A 17,939-nucleotide genomic window follows, 5' to 3' on the forward strand; every position below is an offset into this window, starting at 1 on the left:
GAGCTATCCAGGCTCGTCGGGACCTGTTCTGCATGTGTGACAGAAAAGTGTTATTTAGCTTGGCATTGTCTACACACTGACTGGCAGCAGTTTTTGGGGAGGGGAGTGTACATTAGTCTTTCCCAGTCCTACCTTGAAATGGCAGGGACTGGGACTGGGTCCTTTTGCATGCAAAGCATGTGTTCTGCCACTGTGCAGTAGCCCTTCCTCTACCAATCAGATCAATTTGAATCACAGCTCTTGGAAAGAAAAGCAATTAGAAATATCCTTTCCATTATACTTACCACCTGCTTTCTCTTTCCAGGTGCTGGTCATCTTCCCAAGGAACTTAATGAAACAAGTAGAAGAATAAAGAGTTTTAAAAATCCATTTCCTCGCTCCCATCTGAAAAAACAAAACAAAACTGAAAGCAGGGGAGTAGAACAAACATGGCGGACTATTCAGCTTATAAAGAGACGTCGAATCGCCACTTACGTTTCAAGCTCCAGAGTCTCGGCCGCCGTCTCGATGAATTAGAGGAAGCGACGAAAAACCTCCAGAAAGCTGAGGATGAGTTGCTGGACTTGCAGGACAAAGTTATCCAGGCAGAAGGCAGCAACTCGAGCATGCTGGCCGATGTGGAAGTTTTGCGCAAAAGAGTCTTGAAAATTGAAGGGAAGGATGAGGAGATCAGGAAAGCGGAAGAGCTTTGCCAGCTGATGAAGGAGAAACTGGAGGAGGAGGAAAGTCTCACTCGGGAGCTGAAATCCGAAATCGAGCGGCTTCAGAAGCGAATGGCAGAGTTGGAAAAGCTGGAGGAAGCTTTTGGCAGAAGCAAGAATGACTGTACTCAGCTCTGCCTCAGCCTCAACGAGGAGAAAAACTTGACGAAGAAAATCTCGACGGAACTGGAAGTTCTTAGGGCTAAAGTAAAGGAACTTGAGCAATCTGAAGACAGGCTGGATAAAACTGAGCAGAGCTTAGTGAGTGAACTGGAAAAGCTTAAGTCGCTAGCTCTCACGTTTGTTAACGAAAAGAAACACTTCACTGAGAAGGAGAAGCAGAATGAGAAAATAATACAAGAGCTGACACAAAAGCTTGAGCAAAATAATAAACTGAACCGGGCAGATCAAACGCGAAACACATCTAACCTGCTGGAAAGATCATCCAATAGTATTCTGGACAGAAATGACCTGAGGATTGAAGTTGACTTGACAACTTCGGCGCTGTCCTCGAAGGAAACGAGGAGAAAAGGGAGTTTGGAATACCTAAAGCTTGTGGAAAACGAAACTCGGAACAAATCGGAAAATCAGAAGAATAAGAATCAAGAAGACAACAAAGTGAAGGACCTCAACCAAGAAATTGAGAAGCTAAAGACTCAGATCAAACACTTTGAGTCTTTAGAAGAAGAGCTCAAAACCCTGAGAGCAAAGAATAATGACCTGCATGACAGCTACTTGAGCGAGCAAAACAAAAATAAGCTCCTCATAGGCCAACTTGAAGAAATAAAAACGCACTTGAAGAGGCAGAAAGAACTGGAGAATGGTGAGGCAGAAACAGAGGAAATTAACTTACCTAGCCGAGTGAAGCACGACAGACCCAAACACAGAGCTGTCACAGCGGAGTCAGCTATTTCTAAGCATAAGTCTCGGGAACTTTCTCCTCAGCACAGGCGGGAGAGGATACGCAACCGAGAATTCTCATTTAATAGCGAGAGCCAAGGCAGCAAGAGGGTCACCAGCCCTAACCTAAATAGCAGGAGAGCAGCCAAAGCATCGAGCACATCAGCGTTATTGGACACCTTAGCAACTGATGCTAAACGGACAGAAGACAAATCCACGCTGGGCATGCACTTTTCCTCGCAGAAAGACAGTGGAAACCCACCGGCGGAAGTAAAGAAATCTAGAGAGCAGCCATCTGTGCTTAGTCGTTACCCACCTGCAGCACAGGAGCACAAGTCTTGGAAAGCCTCTTCGAAACCCAAGAACGAGAGTGCGTTGAGGAGCAAAGTGGAAAAAACCTCCCAATCACCAAACGACGCTCATCACTGTAAGTCTGACGAACTTGAAGAGAAGCCCAGCAAAACGGAAACCTCCGTATCGCCTTCTGAAAAGGGAATTAAGACGCACGTTGCAGAACAACCTGCTCTTTCGACAGAGACTCGCATCTCAAAAACTAACCGCGGGGCCTCCAATGGAACTGCTTTGTCCTATAGGAATTATCTCTCTACGGAGACGTTAGCTGCTGAACCTGCCACCTCAAAGATGGAAACCGCTTTGGTCTCATCTCGCAGGCAGCACTTGGAAGAGAGCTCTCCAAAGGCAGTAAACTCCCAGGAAAGAGAACCTCCACACGGAATGGTGAAGCCCTCACCTTTAGCAAAGTCTTGGCTCATTTCAAGAAGTCAGGAAGATCTCTTGCAGAGTCCCTCAGATCCTCAGAAGGAAGAAATGGATCAGACCGCTGCCTCAGCCTCAGCAAACTCTAACAACGGGGGCCTGAAACCCACTTCTGCAAGGGCCAGAGCTATCAACAACAACAGCCATGAAAAATTCAGCACCAGTGAAGAGACAAGTAAAATGGCAACCGCTTCTGCTGCTGCTGCTGCTGACGTAGGGCTGAAAAGGGAACCTGCATCTAGAGAGTTCGCAAGCTCCAAGCGGGGTATTCGAACATCTCCTTTTGAAAACGATAAAAGTACTAGCAGCGAGGAAGAGCTCAGCAGGTCCTCCAGGGCTTCTTCAGCCGCTGCCCTTACAGGGACGAAATCGAGAAGGCAGTTCAGTCCCAGAGAAGCACTGAGGTCTAAAGCCGTCATCAAGCCTGCGATTGTGGAAAAGGACGTGAAGGAAATCATGGGCGGCACAGGGCCAGAAGCCAGCTCTGAAAAGCAGCAGCCCGTCTTCAAGACAGTGTCACACAAAATGACGAGCAGCATCACCATTTACCCATCTGAGCCTGTCACTCAAAGGACCAGCGCGAGCGATGCCGCGAAAGAACAGCAGCACATATCTGCCAGCAACATCCGAGTGCTTCCGAACGAGCTTTCGCTGGGGACAAACGCAACCAGCACACCTTACGAGATACCGATTAACAAGAGCAATATAACCCTGAAGTTACCCGAGGCTGAGAAGAACGGGGACCCTGCTCCTAGGAGCAGGGTGGAAACGGTAGTCTCAAAAAGCAGCATCACGATAAAACCTTCTGAATTTGGCGAGAAGAACAGCGAGCCGCCTGTGGAGACAATCAACTGGAAGAGCCACGGTGCTTCAGAGGCCAACTCGCCCGACACCAAACACGTCACGGTGAGAAGCGCGTGGCGAACGCGGCGGGGCTTGCAATCGTCGGAGGACTCTGCGACGAAGGCGGTTGAAAATGCAACCCCTCGAAATCCATATAGGTCATCTACCGACCCCCACAAACCAGAAGGGACTAGTGCACGCATATATGCAATTGAGCAGAATTCCAGAAGGGCCAGCGCTGGTATAAACTCTTGGAATGCTCTGGAATTAGACTCTAGAAGGACCAAAAGTAGCTTAACTGCATCCGAGATGCTTGGCCAGAGAAGCGGCATTAGTGATCCTGCGACTGCTTCCCCTTGGAGCTGCACAGTATTACCGGTAAGTGTGCTCTGAACTTTTACTGTAAAACTTTTGCATTCCTAAATCAAGACAGGCGGGGAAATATCTTTTTAAAAAAAATTCAAGGAGAAGATGAAACTTTTTTGAGGGTATGGGCTACGCTTGCTATGAAAGTAGGAAACTGTCTCAGTCTTGGCTTCCCCATCCCCTTGATATGTAATAATACAATAATAACATTGGCATATTTTATGTATGTGTTTATTTGTATAATATATTTGCCTTTTGCAGCTTCATAGAAGGCCACTTGCAGAGTTCTTTTAAAGAATAAAAACGGTCAAATAGTAAAATATAAAATACAGTGGTACCTTGGGTTAAGTACTTAATTCGTTCCGGAGGTCTGTACTTAACCTGAAACTGTTCTTAACCTGAAGCACCACATTAGCTAATGGGGCCTCCCGCTGCCATTGCGCCGCCGGAGCCCAATTTCTGTTCTTAATCTGAAGCACAGTTTCTGGGTTAGCGGAGTGTGTAACCTGAAGCGTATGTAACCCAAGGTACCACTGTACATGACCTTGGGCAGGGCTCCACAAATGTTGACTTGGCTTATGAGCCAGCTGTCGTTTGTGCTCGTCATCACTTTCCTTCCCTGCATTATTTGGCATTGGGGAGAGATGGGGGCTTTCCTCATTTCCGTGGGATATGGGAGATGAAAGAAACAGAGGGAGTTACTCCCACTGCTCGGAAGGGAGCCCTGTTGTTCCTTTCTTGCCCCAAAAAAATCCAGTGGAAAGGAAGCTTCTTGGGTTTGCCTGGTTCTCAAAAGACAACAAAGTGAGTGTAAGGCAAACCTGTTTGGCTACAGAATTCTGTTAATGGGTTGTCACGTCTGAAAAAGGCCTCCTGCCCTGTCACTACCCACCTTATCTCACCCCAAGTAGCAGAGTCACCCAGATTCTAATAAACACCAAATAGGAATTTAAATACCAGCAAACCATACCTCTTCATTGGATCAGGTGCTGTACTGAATTGTCCCCATCTCTTAGCTAAGCACAGGCTTCCTCAACCTTGGCCCTCCCTATGTTTTTGGCCTACAACTCCCATGATCTCTAGCTAGCAGGACCAGTGGTCAGGGATGATGGGAATTGTAGTCTCAAAACATCTGGAGGGCTGAAGTTGAGGAAGCCTGGCTAAGCACAAACCCTGGATGTCCTCATCGATGGCCAAGTGAGAGAGACTGTGGCTACAGTTTTGTACCAATTTACCTGGGACTAAGCTTCAGTGAATTCTTGTGGGATTTTCTTCTGCATAGACATCTATAGAATTGTACTCTTAACATATCTGACCTGTTGAGGCACGGTCCTTGGGTAACTTTCCAGCATAATCCATGCTAATGAGAGAGAGAGAGAAAGAGAGAGAGAGAGAGAGAGAGAGAGAGAGAGAGAGAGAGAGAGAGAGAGAGAGAGAGAGAGATGGGCACACTTTTAAATAATTCTTACTATTTCACTGAGTTGTCATAAATTTCACCTTTATTTGATGAACTGAAATGAGTTGTTTTCTTCATTATACAGTGATTGTGCTCTGTGGAGGAGGTGGGAAATGAGTTCTATTTAGATTGTTTATCTCAGGCACCAAAATATCCCAGGCCCTTCCTATCCAGTCAGTTGCTTTATATTCTCTGTGTGCAGTTGATTGGGGATGGGGTGTCAGTGTAGCACCTAATGTAGTGGTATTCTTGTCAATATTTAGATAACTAATTGGTGCTTGAATTCTAGTGTTAAAGGTAAAGGGACCCCTGACCATTAAGTCCAGTCGTGGCCGACTCTGGGGTTGCGGCTCTCATCTCGCTTTATTGGCCGAGGAAGCCGGCGTATAGCTTTTGGGTCATGTGGCCAGCATAACTAAGCCGCTTCTGGCGAACCAGAGCAGCACATGGAAACGCCGTTTACCTTCCCGCTGGAGTGATACCTATTTATCTACTTGCACTTTGACATGCTTTCAGACTGCTAGGTTGGCAGGAGCAGGGACTGAGCAACGGGAGCTCACCCCGTTGCGGGGATTCGAACCGCTGACATTCTGATCGGCTAGTCCTAGGCTCTGTGGTTTAACCCACAGTGCCACCCGCGTCCCTGTTCTAGTGTTAGGAGGGAGCAAAGTAAACTCTTCTCTTTTTTTCTTTTTAGCCGCTTTCAAAATTGGTTTGGCTCCCTTCTTTTTTTCTTTTCTTTTTTTGAAAATAATATTTATTACTTTTCCAATAAATTAAACACTACAAAAAAAGAACAATACAATACAAAAACACTACATAACACTAACACAATAAACTAACAACACAAAACAAAAACAATTTAAAACACATCAAACAATTTCAATATCTTATCTTTCATTCCCTTATCTCAGCGACCTCCTCACACCTCCCTTTTTGTATTCCACTTCTGTTCATTTTTTCAGCAATTCCTTTCCATCTTCCTCTGTTTTCTATCCTATAATTATTTTAACATATTCTAACCTTATTTTTTCCTTTAATAGTCTAATAATCTATTTATACTTAATTCCTTATAACATTTCTACTAAAGCCATATAACTTCATTCCAACATTTTTCTAACACTCATTAATCAAAGCAAACTCTTCTCTGCCCACTTTCTCCACGGTATGCATAATTTTTATAAAATTCTATCATGTCACCTCTTGCTTGGCTTTCCTCTAAATGAAAAAAACCCACCCAAATGCATAGCAGCATAGAATCCAAGAGTTGGAAGGGACCCAGTGATCATCTAGTCCAACCCCCTGCAATGCAGGAATCTCAGCTAAAGCATCCCTGACAGATGGCCATCCAACCTCTGCTTAAAAACCTCCAAGGAAGGAGAGTCCAACACCTCTCATGGGAGTCAATTCCACTGCCACACAGCTCTTACCATCAGAAAGTTTTCCCCCGAATGTTTAGTTGGAAGCTCCTTTCTTGCAAATTTAAGCCATTGGTTCGAGTGCTGCCCTCCATAGCAGGAGAAAACAACCATGCTCCCTTCTCCACATGGCAGTCCTTAATATATTTGAAGATGGCTATCATATCTCCTCCTAGTCCCCTCTTCTCTGGGCTAAACATACCCAGCTCCTTCAGCTGTTCCTCATAAGGCTTGGTTTCCAGACCCTTGATCATCTTGGTTGCCCTTCTCTGCACACATTCCAGTTTGTCAACATCCTTCTTAAATTGTGGTTCCCAGAACTGGATACAGTCTTCCAGGTGTGGTCTTACCAAGGCCGAATAGAGTGGTACTCTTACTTCTCTTCATCGGGACACTATACTTCTGTTGATGCAGCCCAGAAGTGTTGCTCCATCCCTTGATAATTCTGGTTGCTCTTTCCTGAACCTTTTCCAACTCTAAATATATCCCTTTTGAGTCGAGGCGATCAGAATGGTATTCAAAATGGGGTTGCATTTGGATTTCTGAGGTGGGGAACCCTGTACCTATACACCTTTATGCACATAGGCTTCCTTGCTTCAGGCAGGTAGAGAGCCAAGGGGAGCCTCGCTTCAGCAGTGGTGGCAGTGCAGTCCCAAGGCCCTGTAATCACATGATCTCCCATCATGTGACTAATATGTGAAGGGGGGCTTGCCTTAACCAGCCCAAAGTGTGCCTAGGTTTCACTGAAATCAATGGGCCTTGGGGTTATAAATTCAATTGAAGAAGAGAAGAATGTAAAAAAAAACCACCCCACCACTGGGCACAGAATAACGACCGGCCATTTGTTGGGTGTTCACACAAAACTATGGGGGTGTGTTTGTGTGTGGAATGGAGTTTCCTGGAAGAGGGCGTGACTGAACAGAAGCATTCCAGACTGCAGCACTTCCCATCCCATCTGTTAAAAATAAATGATGTAGGCAGTATTTACAGTGCTAATAGGAACCATGTCAGCGAGAAATGAAATTTTAAACCCTTCTTACACTTTTGGCACCTTAAATTTAGAATGCAGCAAGGCAGGAAGCACTAATTCTATCCAAATCAGCTCTGCTGCCTTTCTGTGCTCTTTTACACCTGCACTATAAATATCCTGTGACTCTCCTAGGCAGTTTCTTCCATTGCCCCAATACTGTCACAGGTAGGAGATATATATCGTTTCTCAAACTTAAACACCTGCTGACAGTGGAAATGAAAAACAGACACAGCGACACCTCATATATACATAATGCATGGACCAAAAAAATAAAAAAAATTAAGTACACACAAATATAAGTGCATTAAGGATACACTGATACACAAGTAAACGTATTTCAAAATCATTAGCAAATATAGTGTAACAAGAGTCTTAATTGCCCAGCTTACAAGGGCGTTATCTGCGGATTAATCAACGATAGGAAAATGGGTCTAACGACAGTGCATTATATAGCTCAACAGGAAACTGATCAATCTCAGAACAACTTGAATCATAAAGCGCAATCAGCATTGGCTACCGAAGGATTTCATTTACCATATTGGCCTGAATATAAGCCTCACTTTCCCCCCAAATTCCGACACTGAAAAGTTAAAGTGCGGCTTCTTTCACAACCTTATGGGTATTTTTTCTTTTTTTCTCTCCCCCCCCCCGCCCCCAATTTTAAAGGTGCGGCTTACATTCGAGTGCAGCTTATATTCGAGCCAATACGGTATTTCATTTATAGCTTTCCTTTCTTTCCGCCACGGATGCTTTCGTTGAGATTCCTGCATTGCAGGGGGTTGAACTAGATGACCCTTAGGGTCCCTTGCAACGCCACGATTCTGTGATCCACGGGGGTCTTTCATCCAGACCCAGCCCTGCTTAGCTTCAGCAAAGTTGCTGCATCGTATCCCTTCAAGGTCATGCCCTGGGATTTATTTGTTGAATTTTATCACTTTTTAAGAAATTTGTATCTGCAAAAGACACTGAGATATGCCAAAAGTTTTTTTGGAAGATCTTAAGAAGCGGGGGAATCTCTTGCTGACTCTCTTGTTAGGATATATCCCTTTTCCCTTCACAGAGCTACAATTTTCAGTGTGGTTTAACAGTCCCTCTTCCCAGGAAACTCTGGGAATTGTAGTTCTATGAGGGAGGGGAATAGAGGTCTCCTAAGAACATGTGTGGCGCTGTGGGTTAAACCACAGAGCCTAGGGGTTGCCGATCGGAAGGTCGGCGGTTCGAATCCCCGTGACGGGGTGAGCTCCCGTTGCTCGGTCCCTGCTCCTGCCAACCTAGCAGTTTGAAAGCATGTCAAAGTGCAAGTAGATAAATAGGTACCACTCCGGCGGGAAGGTAAACGGCGTTTCCATGCCCTGCTCTGGTTTGCCAGAAGCAGCTTAGTCATGCTGGACACATGACCCGGAAGCTGTACGCCGGCTCCCTCGGCCAGTAAAGCGAGATGAGTGCCGCAACCCCAGAGTCATCCGCGACTGGACCGAACAGTCAGGGGTATCTTTACCTTTTCAGAACTCCCGCCGTCCTAAACAAACTACAGCTCTCAAGATGCTTTGGTGGAAATCATGACCGTTTAAAGTACTGTCACAGGTAGTGCAGAGTACTAAGACCAGGCAGTTTGACAAATCACATTCCAGTGAAATAGTTTGATTGTAATCAAAAGGCCGCGTAGTTCCACTCACTTCTGTGCCATTTTCCTGAACAAAAGCTTTTAACAGAGGAGCCATAGCTCAGTGGTAGAACACGTGCTTTGCATGCAGAAGGTCTCGGGTTCAGTCCCCAGCATCTCCAGGTACTGCTGAGATTGTCCGATTCCCCTAAAAACGTGGGGATACTGGCCTGACTCAGTATCAGGTAGCTTCCTATGTTCCTAAGTGACGAGCTCTAGTTTCACAGCTGTCTCTTGAACACATGGAAGATGAGAATCAAATCCTGTTGCTTTTGTCCACCTGTGTGCGTGTGTACAGGAAAAATTGGAAATGGGAAAGCCCTGACATTAGGGAGGGTCTTCCCTTTAAGGTGATAGCCATTTGTTCGAATAATATAATCAGCGAAACATTCATAACACGGAGATGATTTCTGGTAGAGCGAAGACTTAGCAGACCTCAAGCGCACAGCCTTCCGAATGCTCAAGGAAGCAGAAGGCAACAATTAAAAGTGCGTGCGTGCATGCACTTTTTGTTTTAAAGGACATGTGATTCTGAGGGACGCATACGGAATGATTTTTGAACGTAGGGTTTGGCTACTGCCCCTACTTGAATAATACCAGCTTGAAATTAAAGCTCGGCCTTGTGCTGTAGTTCCCTCTGCTGGTGGTAGCCTGCAAGTGCAGTATTATTATTTTTTAACGCACACCCCAACAAAGTCCCATCTGGGCTACTGCAGTGCGCTCTACATGAGGCTGCCTTTGAATGTGATTTGGAAACTACAGCCAATCCAGAATGTGGCTACTAGACTGGCAACTGGGAGTGGCTGCTGGAACCACATAACACCGGTCCTAAAAGATCTACATTGGCTCCCAGTACGTTTCTGAGCACAATTCAAAGTGTCGATGTTGACCTTTAAAGCCCTAAATGGCTTTGGCCCAGTATACCTGAAGGTGCATCTCTACCTCCATCATTCAGCCTGGACACCAAGGTCTAGCTCTGAGGGCCTTCTGGCAGTTCCGTCTTTTGTAAGAAGTGAAATTGCAGGGAAATTTTGGTTATTGTTATCCACCCTGCAGAATGCCCTCCTGAGAAAAAGATTGCTGCCCCTTTTGAATTTATGGAGGCAGCCACCTTCCCCCCTCAATACAAGGCCCCTAAAAGGTACTGTACATATTTTTCTCCTTACAATACCCCAGGAGGGGGCCTGCCCAATATGATGTGCGGTTGCTTGGTAAAGGTAAAGGGACCCCTGACCATTAGGTCCAGTCATGGCCGACTCTGGGATTGCGGCGCTCATCTTGCTTTATTGGCCGAGGGAGCCGGCATACAGCTTCCGGGTCATGTGGCCAGCATGACTAAGCCGCTTCTGGCAAACCAGAGCAGCGCACGGAAATGCCGTTTACCTTCCCGCCGGAGCGGTACCTATTTATCTACTTGCACTTTGACGTGCTTTCAAACTGCTATGTTGGCAGGAGCAGGGACTGAGCAACGGGAGCTCACCCCGTCACGGCGATTGCAACCGCTGACCTTCTGACTGGCAAGTCCTAGGCTCTGTGGTTTATCCCACAGCGCCACCCGCGTCCCTAGGTTGCTTCCTAGAGCATTTTAAAAGACATTTTCTGTGCGTGGTGCTGTGCTTCACTTACTAGGTGCTCCAAAGAAGTTGAAGATGATTTTTAAAAAAAGGGAGGGAGGGAAATATTGGACCACTTCATAAATTGTAAATTGTCAGACTGTTATGCCCAGAGCGGTTCATTGGTACGCTGGTTGGACTGGCACCTGAGAGACTAGGGTTCAAATCCCCATGCGGCCATAAAACTGGCTGGGTGATTTGGGGCCAGTCACTGCCTCCCAACCCAACCTTCCTCACAGGGTTGTTGTTGATTAAATGAGGTGAGGGGAGAAACAAGTTTGCCACCTTGAGCTCCTTGCAGAAAAAGGTGGGATGTACATGCTGCAACAACAACAACTATTATTATTATTATTATTATTATTATTATTATTATTATTATGTTTTGATCTTCCTATTTCTCAGGAAGTGCACCTTGACTCTGTGAGTGCTGCAGCAGTTCTTAACTTCCGTGTCTCAACAATGTGTTGGCGCAGATAGGCATTTCTAAATCCACTGGAAGGCAATGAGAGGAGGCTCCTTGCTGGCTGCTGCTACCCTTCTTTGTTTCTTTTGCTTTTTAAGGCATTTTAGTAATTTTTCATCCAAGATCAAGAAAAGATCAGTAAAGTACAATTGAACAAATGCAGATCTCATATCATTCTCTCCCTCCCCCCCTGTGAATTAAGATACATGGTAGGTGGGGCTACAAAGCCAGTGTGCCAAATACAGAACAAGAAAAACGGTGAACCAGTCATGCAAATGCGCAGAGTCTCTCGCAAAGCCAGCATACAGAGCAGAGGGCTTCAGACCTTTGGAGGTGGAATTAATAAAAGTCAGAAATGGAAACCGCACATTTTCCAACTTGTCTGGTTTGGCTTGGCCTTTGGCCAGTCTCAAATTATGAGTAAGTTTCTCCATCAAAGCCAGACATCAAATAGGCCTGGTACCAGTTTTTGGTGGAGGGGGCTGAGGATGTTTCTCACTTTCCCACTATTGATATCCTAGCTGCAACGAGAAGAAAGGAAATGAGAGAGCCCTGTGGCTGCTGACCAAAAGGGAAAGCAGGGCTGGAGAGGGAGACTTGGGGACTGTGTGGCTTATGTTTTTAGAAAGCTCACAGCCTTCCTACCAAGCCATGGAGTCGGGCTTTGGGGAGGGAAAACTCACCCTGGGGGAAGTGAGAGGGCAGGGCTTGATGGCTTTACCCAGACTCTGTGTCTGGAAGCAACTCCTGCGAGGCTCCATCATATTAAAGCACCCAACCTTTTTCCTGGTTCTGGTACAGGAGGAAAACAAAGATTTTGTTCCCAGTTCCAGAAGAAAACCGTTTGGCTCCTCTGAGCAGCTTGCCCGGGCTGACACACCGAGGAAAAGGTCAGACGCCAGGCTGGAGGCCACACGCCAGCTGTCGGACAGCAAGGCTGAGGAGCGGAGGCGTTGGACCAAAGGCTGCTCAGAAGACAACTGAGCCTCTTGATGTTGAGGTATGTTTGTGTTGTTTTAAACAAGAGGTCCTTGTTCCCACTTTGTCCTCTTATGGGTAGTGCCTAACTGTGTCATCTCAGCCATGTGCTTAAGTTGGACGGGGCAGCATGCAAATCACTTGCTTGAAAGCATCTGATCGAAGTCTCCCTGCATATGCAAAAATGTCACAGGCTTTCCATGAATGGTGATGGTAATGTATTGCTCCATGTATGGCTTCATGCCGTGCGATTTCAAGGTGGTTTGTGTGTGTGGAACAGAAGTCGTATAAAAATGGATTCCATTTCAGGAAACCATGAACAAACTGACCACAACTTCAAATAACTGAAAACCAACAACCACCCGCACAAACATTAGCATAATCACCATCAAAACAGCTAATAACAAAATCAGCAGACCACCTAGAGGTAAATCTTGACCTACCACTGAAAAGAATTGCAAGGTTGATGCCAGGCGGGCCTCCTGGGGAGACCAATCCACAGTCGGAGGGGCCACTCCTGGCAAGTCCCTCTTTCTTGGCAGCTTTCCGTACTTCTCCTGGAGTAGACATGAAGAGGAAGGCTCAGATAATTATGTAAGGGTCCGAGAGGTGGATGCATACTGGGAGAAATGTTCCCTAAGATGTTGGGATCCCAATCTGTAAAGAGGCTTTGTAGTTTAGAACTGGAACTTTGAATTGGGCCTGCAAATGTATGCAGTCTGTCTATGCATAACATTTACTGGGAGTAAAAAAAAGGGGGGAGGTAAAGGACCCCTGGACAGTTAAGTCCAGTCAAAGGCAACTATGGGGTTGCGGTGCTCATCTTGCTTTCAGGCCAAGGAAGCTGGTGTTTGTCCACAGACAGCTTTTCAGGTCACGTGGCCAGCTTGACTATACCGCTTCTGGCGCAATGGAACACCGTGACCAGAGTGGAAACCAGAGTGGACGGAAACGCCGTTTACCTTCCCGCCTATTTATCTACTTGCATTGGCGTGCTTTCAAACTGATAGGCTGGCAGGAGCTGGGACAGAGCAATGGGAGCTCACCCCGTTCTGGGGATTCAAACCGTTGACCTTCTGATCGGCAAGCCCAAGAGGCTCAGTGGTTTTAGACCACAGCGCCACCCGTGACCCATATTTACTGGGAGTCACAAGTGTGGAGAGAGTGCTGTTGTGTTCAGGTCCTGCTTCCAAGCTTCTCTTCTGGTTGGCCATTGTGGAAACGACGCTAGATGGACTAGATAGCGATTTGATCTGACCCTGCAGTACTCTTCTTCCCACCCCCGTAGGTGTGACTGCGCAGACCAGGAAGAGCAAAGCAGTAGAGATCTGTGAAAAAGAATTATTGTCTGATGGCTTAATGTGGTGACTCCCCCCCCCCTTCTCTCTCCCTAGGGTCTTTCCCCCTCCAGTTGCATGACCTCCAGAAGCTGAGCTTCATTCTTCATCCCTACACTGGTCTCTTCCCTGCAGCCAGTCCAACACAGGGACATGTACAGTGCCTGACTTTTAACCCCTTCAGTGCTCAAGGTCCTTTCTGCCCACTAGCCTTGGGTGGATGATTTTATTTTTTTATTTTTTAAAAGGTGGCTTTGTGTTTTCCTTCTCCTCCCTGGAGGAGGCCGCAGACACTTCGCTCAGGGGAATCCCACTCTGAAATCTTATTGAGCTTGAATCAATGGTAACCCATGGCTGGTAAACGGCTCTGCATCTCTCTAGGAGGTACCCAATAACTTTGGATCAGGTTGGACAAACCTTTGAGGCGAACAACCTTGACCTCTGCCATCTGCCGCGCTTTTTCCTGGAGAAGCAAGAGGTGTGGTTTTGTGTGTGCGGATGTGTGTTGGTAACCACTGCAAGAAGTAAGAACTGCCCCAGACACACCTGCTTGCCGGATCTCAAAAGCCCAGAACGGCACGTTGAGAATTTCTGTTCCTTGCCAGATTTTTGCTGTTCCATCTTCAGAAAGAAGTTTACATTGAAGCTGGTTTCCGTGTGCTGCAAGTACTCTCTGAGATGCCGCCCCGGAAAGGATGGTGCGGGGAGGGGAATGACATAGTTCCAGGAACCCCACTCCAAGGCCATTGCTTCCCACCAGCCATAGCTCTCTCGCAGCATACCTGCACTGCAATGCGTGGCCATTTGCAAGTACTTCTGCCTGAGCCTGACACATAAGCAATAAGCATGACATCCAAGATTTTCGCTCATCTCCCGCTCTGCAGGCTGGGTGCTGAAGAAGCAGCCCCTTCCCTCCCCAAGCGCTTGAGTTCTTGCCTTCGCTTCCTTCCTTGCCCGCAAGCCTCGCAGGATCCAAACTCTGGCTGGACTCAAATCAGGCGGAGCAAGAAACCTCGCCGACACCCTGAGCCCATTGTCATCCCAGCCAAAGGAGGCGGAGTGCTCCGTGGGGCCTTGCTTGCTTGGAAGAGCCTGTGGCGCATTACTTGAACTAACAGCCTGAGGCCTCAGTGTGGGCTGCACCACACCTCAGGACTGGGGCAGCCACTGGGCATTTGGCACAACCTGCTCAGAAAAGTGGGGAAGAAGAGGCTCCTTTGTTCAGCACCTCAACATATCTGGGGGGGGGGGTGTTATTCCTTTATTTCTGCTACCTCACTCTTCACTTGCATGGGCAAAGGGACCAGCGGAGACTCATCCAGAGGCACAGCGATTGCCCTCTTCTGCACCCGAGTCAGCAGACAGAACGTTGGACCCCACCAGTGCCACGGCATCTGCTCACCTTGGCCTAGTCTTCTCAGTCTTCCCCCATGCATTTGGCACATAAGGCTTAGATGCTGCTGTAAACGTAAGTGTTTTGTACCCACCTCCCCTGCCAGGCCTTTCTAGCTATCCATTTGGTGGCAGATCGGACAGCACTGTTCCCTCGAGGAACAATGCCCCTGCAACTCTCCCTCCAAGCAGAGGGAATCCATTCAGACTTAAGAAGGAGGCAGCTCAGTTTCACTCCCCATGAAAAGGAATTGGGAACAAAACAATGTTTTAAAAGTTAGGTAGAGAGTTTAATGTGCATTAGCAATGCATCGCCACATGGGTTTGGTGCATAAAGCATATTCATTCTGACCGGAGTTCACACATGCACAGTTAGGTGAAGCCTGCGACTCTGCGAAAAGCCAAGAGCTTCCAGGCTAGGCTTCCAGGGTTTCAGATGGAAAACCTGGCTTGGGAAAAAACACCCCGGATTCACTTCTTTGCCTTTTTTATATAAAAAAAAAATACATTGTGAACCATTAGAAATAACTGAGGTTTGCTGTGGTTCCTACTCTATCCTTTACCCAACAGTTTTTAATTCAGCCAAAGGTTTTAAAAAACATATTTTAACTGATTCAGATGTGAGAGGCACAGAATGTGGGCAATGGTGCCATTTATCGGACCAAGTGGTTAAAAGTGTTCACAAGCTTCACCTTGAAGCATGAGTGTTCTAAGAATAAGTTTACATGCCCCCGAGTTTGGCTAGCAGTGCTATAAAAGGCACCATTGTTACGTACTGATTTCTCACAGAGGTGGGCAAAGGGTGTGCACCATCTTTTCAAAATTATTATTACCCGAACTGTGCTAACAAAAGTTAACTTCTGCAACTTGTATGAATCATTCACATTTTCACGTGCTCTCCCGCTTGTCAGTGGACTGGGGAAGGCACAGAAGCCAAACAATGAGATCATCTCAAGTATTGCCCACGCTCTTTCACGCATATTTTCAGTGTTGAGGTCTAGAACCTTGTGTTTCATGCTCCCGTCTCTTTGTGATGTAATCACAGCATATCTGTGGTCCCACTTTCATTCACCAATTACAGGCCTCTCACCGGGGGGCCAATTCACAGATTTTAGCTTGCTTCCATTGATGGGTAGTCTGTTTACATAAAGGTCTCAGCAATAACTAATCTGTAAGCAGCCATTTTGAACTGACGCGCCCCGTTATGCTCAGATGGTGCCCGTCTAGCGTTCAACGGGGGGCTGTGATTTAATCCAAAGTAGGATGGTGATTGTTTTTGCTAAAAGAAATTTTTAAAAGCCATGTCGTAGTTGATTCAAGAAAGCACTTTAGCACCTGAAAAGTTCGATTCAACGCCGATGTTGGATCTCAGCCTACTTGAAAATTAAAGCAAGCCACCAACCAACGGGGAGGAGGGTGTTGCTATCTGAGCCGTTTGTTTGGCTGGGTCATAAATGCCTAGAATTTCCTGTGACGTGCACCAGCTCCAAGACCACTAGTTCATAAAGTGATAAAATAGCCCCTTACTGAAACTTATTTATATGAAAATAAGTTCCTCTTGGACTTGTTTGTCTGTAATTATACTTAGGAATGCAGCCTTAATGGACATTTCCCCTCCTCTGCATGATGAAATTGGAGCCATTTTCATTGTGCCTGTTCAAAGCAGTGACACTTTGAGTGCCCTTAGAACGCCCTGCCTGATTTTCTGGTGCAAAAGAAGCCCCAACATGCAAACGACAACCCAGGCAACTTTTTTCCCCTGTTGGAAAGCTGGCTTGACCACATTCAACGCTGCAAACTTCTCACAGGATCTGGAAAATGCTCCACCCCCTCTGAGCACTCCATTTACCATAAGAGCTAGAGATTATTCACTTGAATTTGAAACTATTTTCTGCATGACTAATGCGTTCACAAGTTTAACCCTACACGCAGATCGTTCTGAACGACACTTTCTCCAGGACTGAGTGCTCAGGGTCAGAAAGCTAGGTATCTGGGTCCAAGTAAAAGTCGCCCAAGAATAAAGGGTTTGGCATTTGAGCCAGACACAGAAGGATGAGGGCAAGTGTCCCTTGTTCCTAGGCTGATAGCACCTCTGAAAGCTGCACTGATACAGCTGATTTTTACAAAAAGGGAAAACTTAAAGGAACCAGTTATCTGTGTCTTAGGCCTTTGTTCCCTAGATGGGGAGCGTTGTGAGCCCTCCAGCTAGAGTTTGACCACCATCCTGGGTGTGGCTGATGGGGAACTGCGAGTCAACTATTGCTGGAAGGCCACAGGTTCCACATTCCTAGAACATACTTGAGCAGCTGGGAAGAGGAAGAATACAAGCCCCCCCCTTCAGATTAGATAGGAAGCTTTTATAACAGTAACACCTGGCCTTGCTTAACCAAGGAATCTGCCTCAGCTTCGGCAATAGGGCTTGATGGATGAGGTTGCTGCCTCCTTTCTGAAGGCACGTTATGGATCCCCCACCTCCCTGTAAAAGAGAAATGAATTTGCCCTGAGTTATTTTAGCTAGTTTATTGCTTCAGGGCAGAGGACCCCCCCCCCTTTTTAATGTTTTTCAGGCCTGGGGTCTGTTGATAGTCTTACATTTCACTAAGCATAAGGAATGAATGTAAATATCCGTTACAGTATCGGTTGGGGGTTATTTTATTGATGGCCCCATGAAAAAGGATGACAAAACCCTAAGGAGACCTTAACCCTGAGTGCAATAGGAGCTGATTGTATTATGGAACTAGCAGTGGTGAGTTCAGGAAACAAGAGACTGTTTGGCTCAAGTTGCACACTTTAAAAATAAACAGCTGTAAAGTGTATTTGTAAATATTTGCCAGCATTTTGGCAAGTTAATTTTTGTTTTAACTGTAGCATATAAATACAGTAGGAATCCCCCAGGGACTTTCTAATGCTGAAAATTTGTGTGTAAAAAAACAAAACAAAAAAACAGTTCCAGTGTTGTAATTATATGTGCTGCATGTGATTATTCCTTTTTATGTCGAGAA

At 46.3% G+C, this 17,939-nt stretch overlaps 1 protein-coding gene across 3 annotated transcripts in view; it reads left to right on the forward strand.

The window, feature by feature from the left end:
- The window catches only part of LUZP1 (leucine zipper protein 1), a 68,551-nt gene extending 52,325 nt beyond the window's left edge, over nt 1–16,226 (forward strand). For all 3 annotated transcript variants that reach the window (XM_081920556.1, XM_081920554.1, XM_081920555.1), the window contains exons 2-4: nt 305–3,599; nt 12,032–12,230; nt 13,603–16,226. In XM_081920556.1, the coding sequence (XP_081776682.1) occupies nt 429–3,599; nt 12,032–12,214 (3,354 nt within the window). In that variant the 5' untranslated portion in view covers nt 305–428 and the 3' untranslated portion in view covers nt 12,215–12,230; nt 13,603–16,226. The remainder of the gene's footprint in view (nt 1–304; nt 3,600–12,031; nt 12,231–13,602) is intronic.
- Nucleotides 16,227–17,939: the final 1,713 nt, after the last annotated feature.

Source organism: Podarcis melisellensis, assembly GCF_964234715.1.
Source record: "Podarcis melisellensis genome assembly, chromosome: 8".
NCBI lineage: Eukaryota > Metazoa > Chordata > Lepidosauria > Squamata > Lacertidae > Podarcis > Podarcis melisellensis.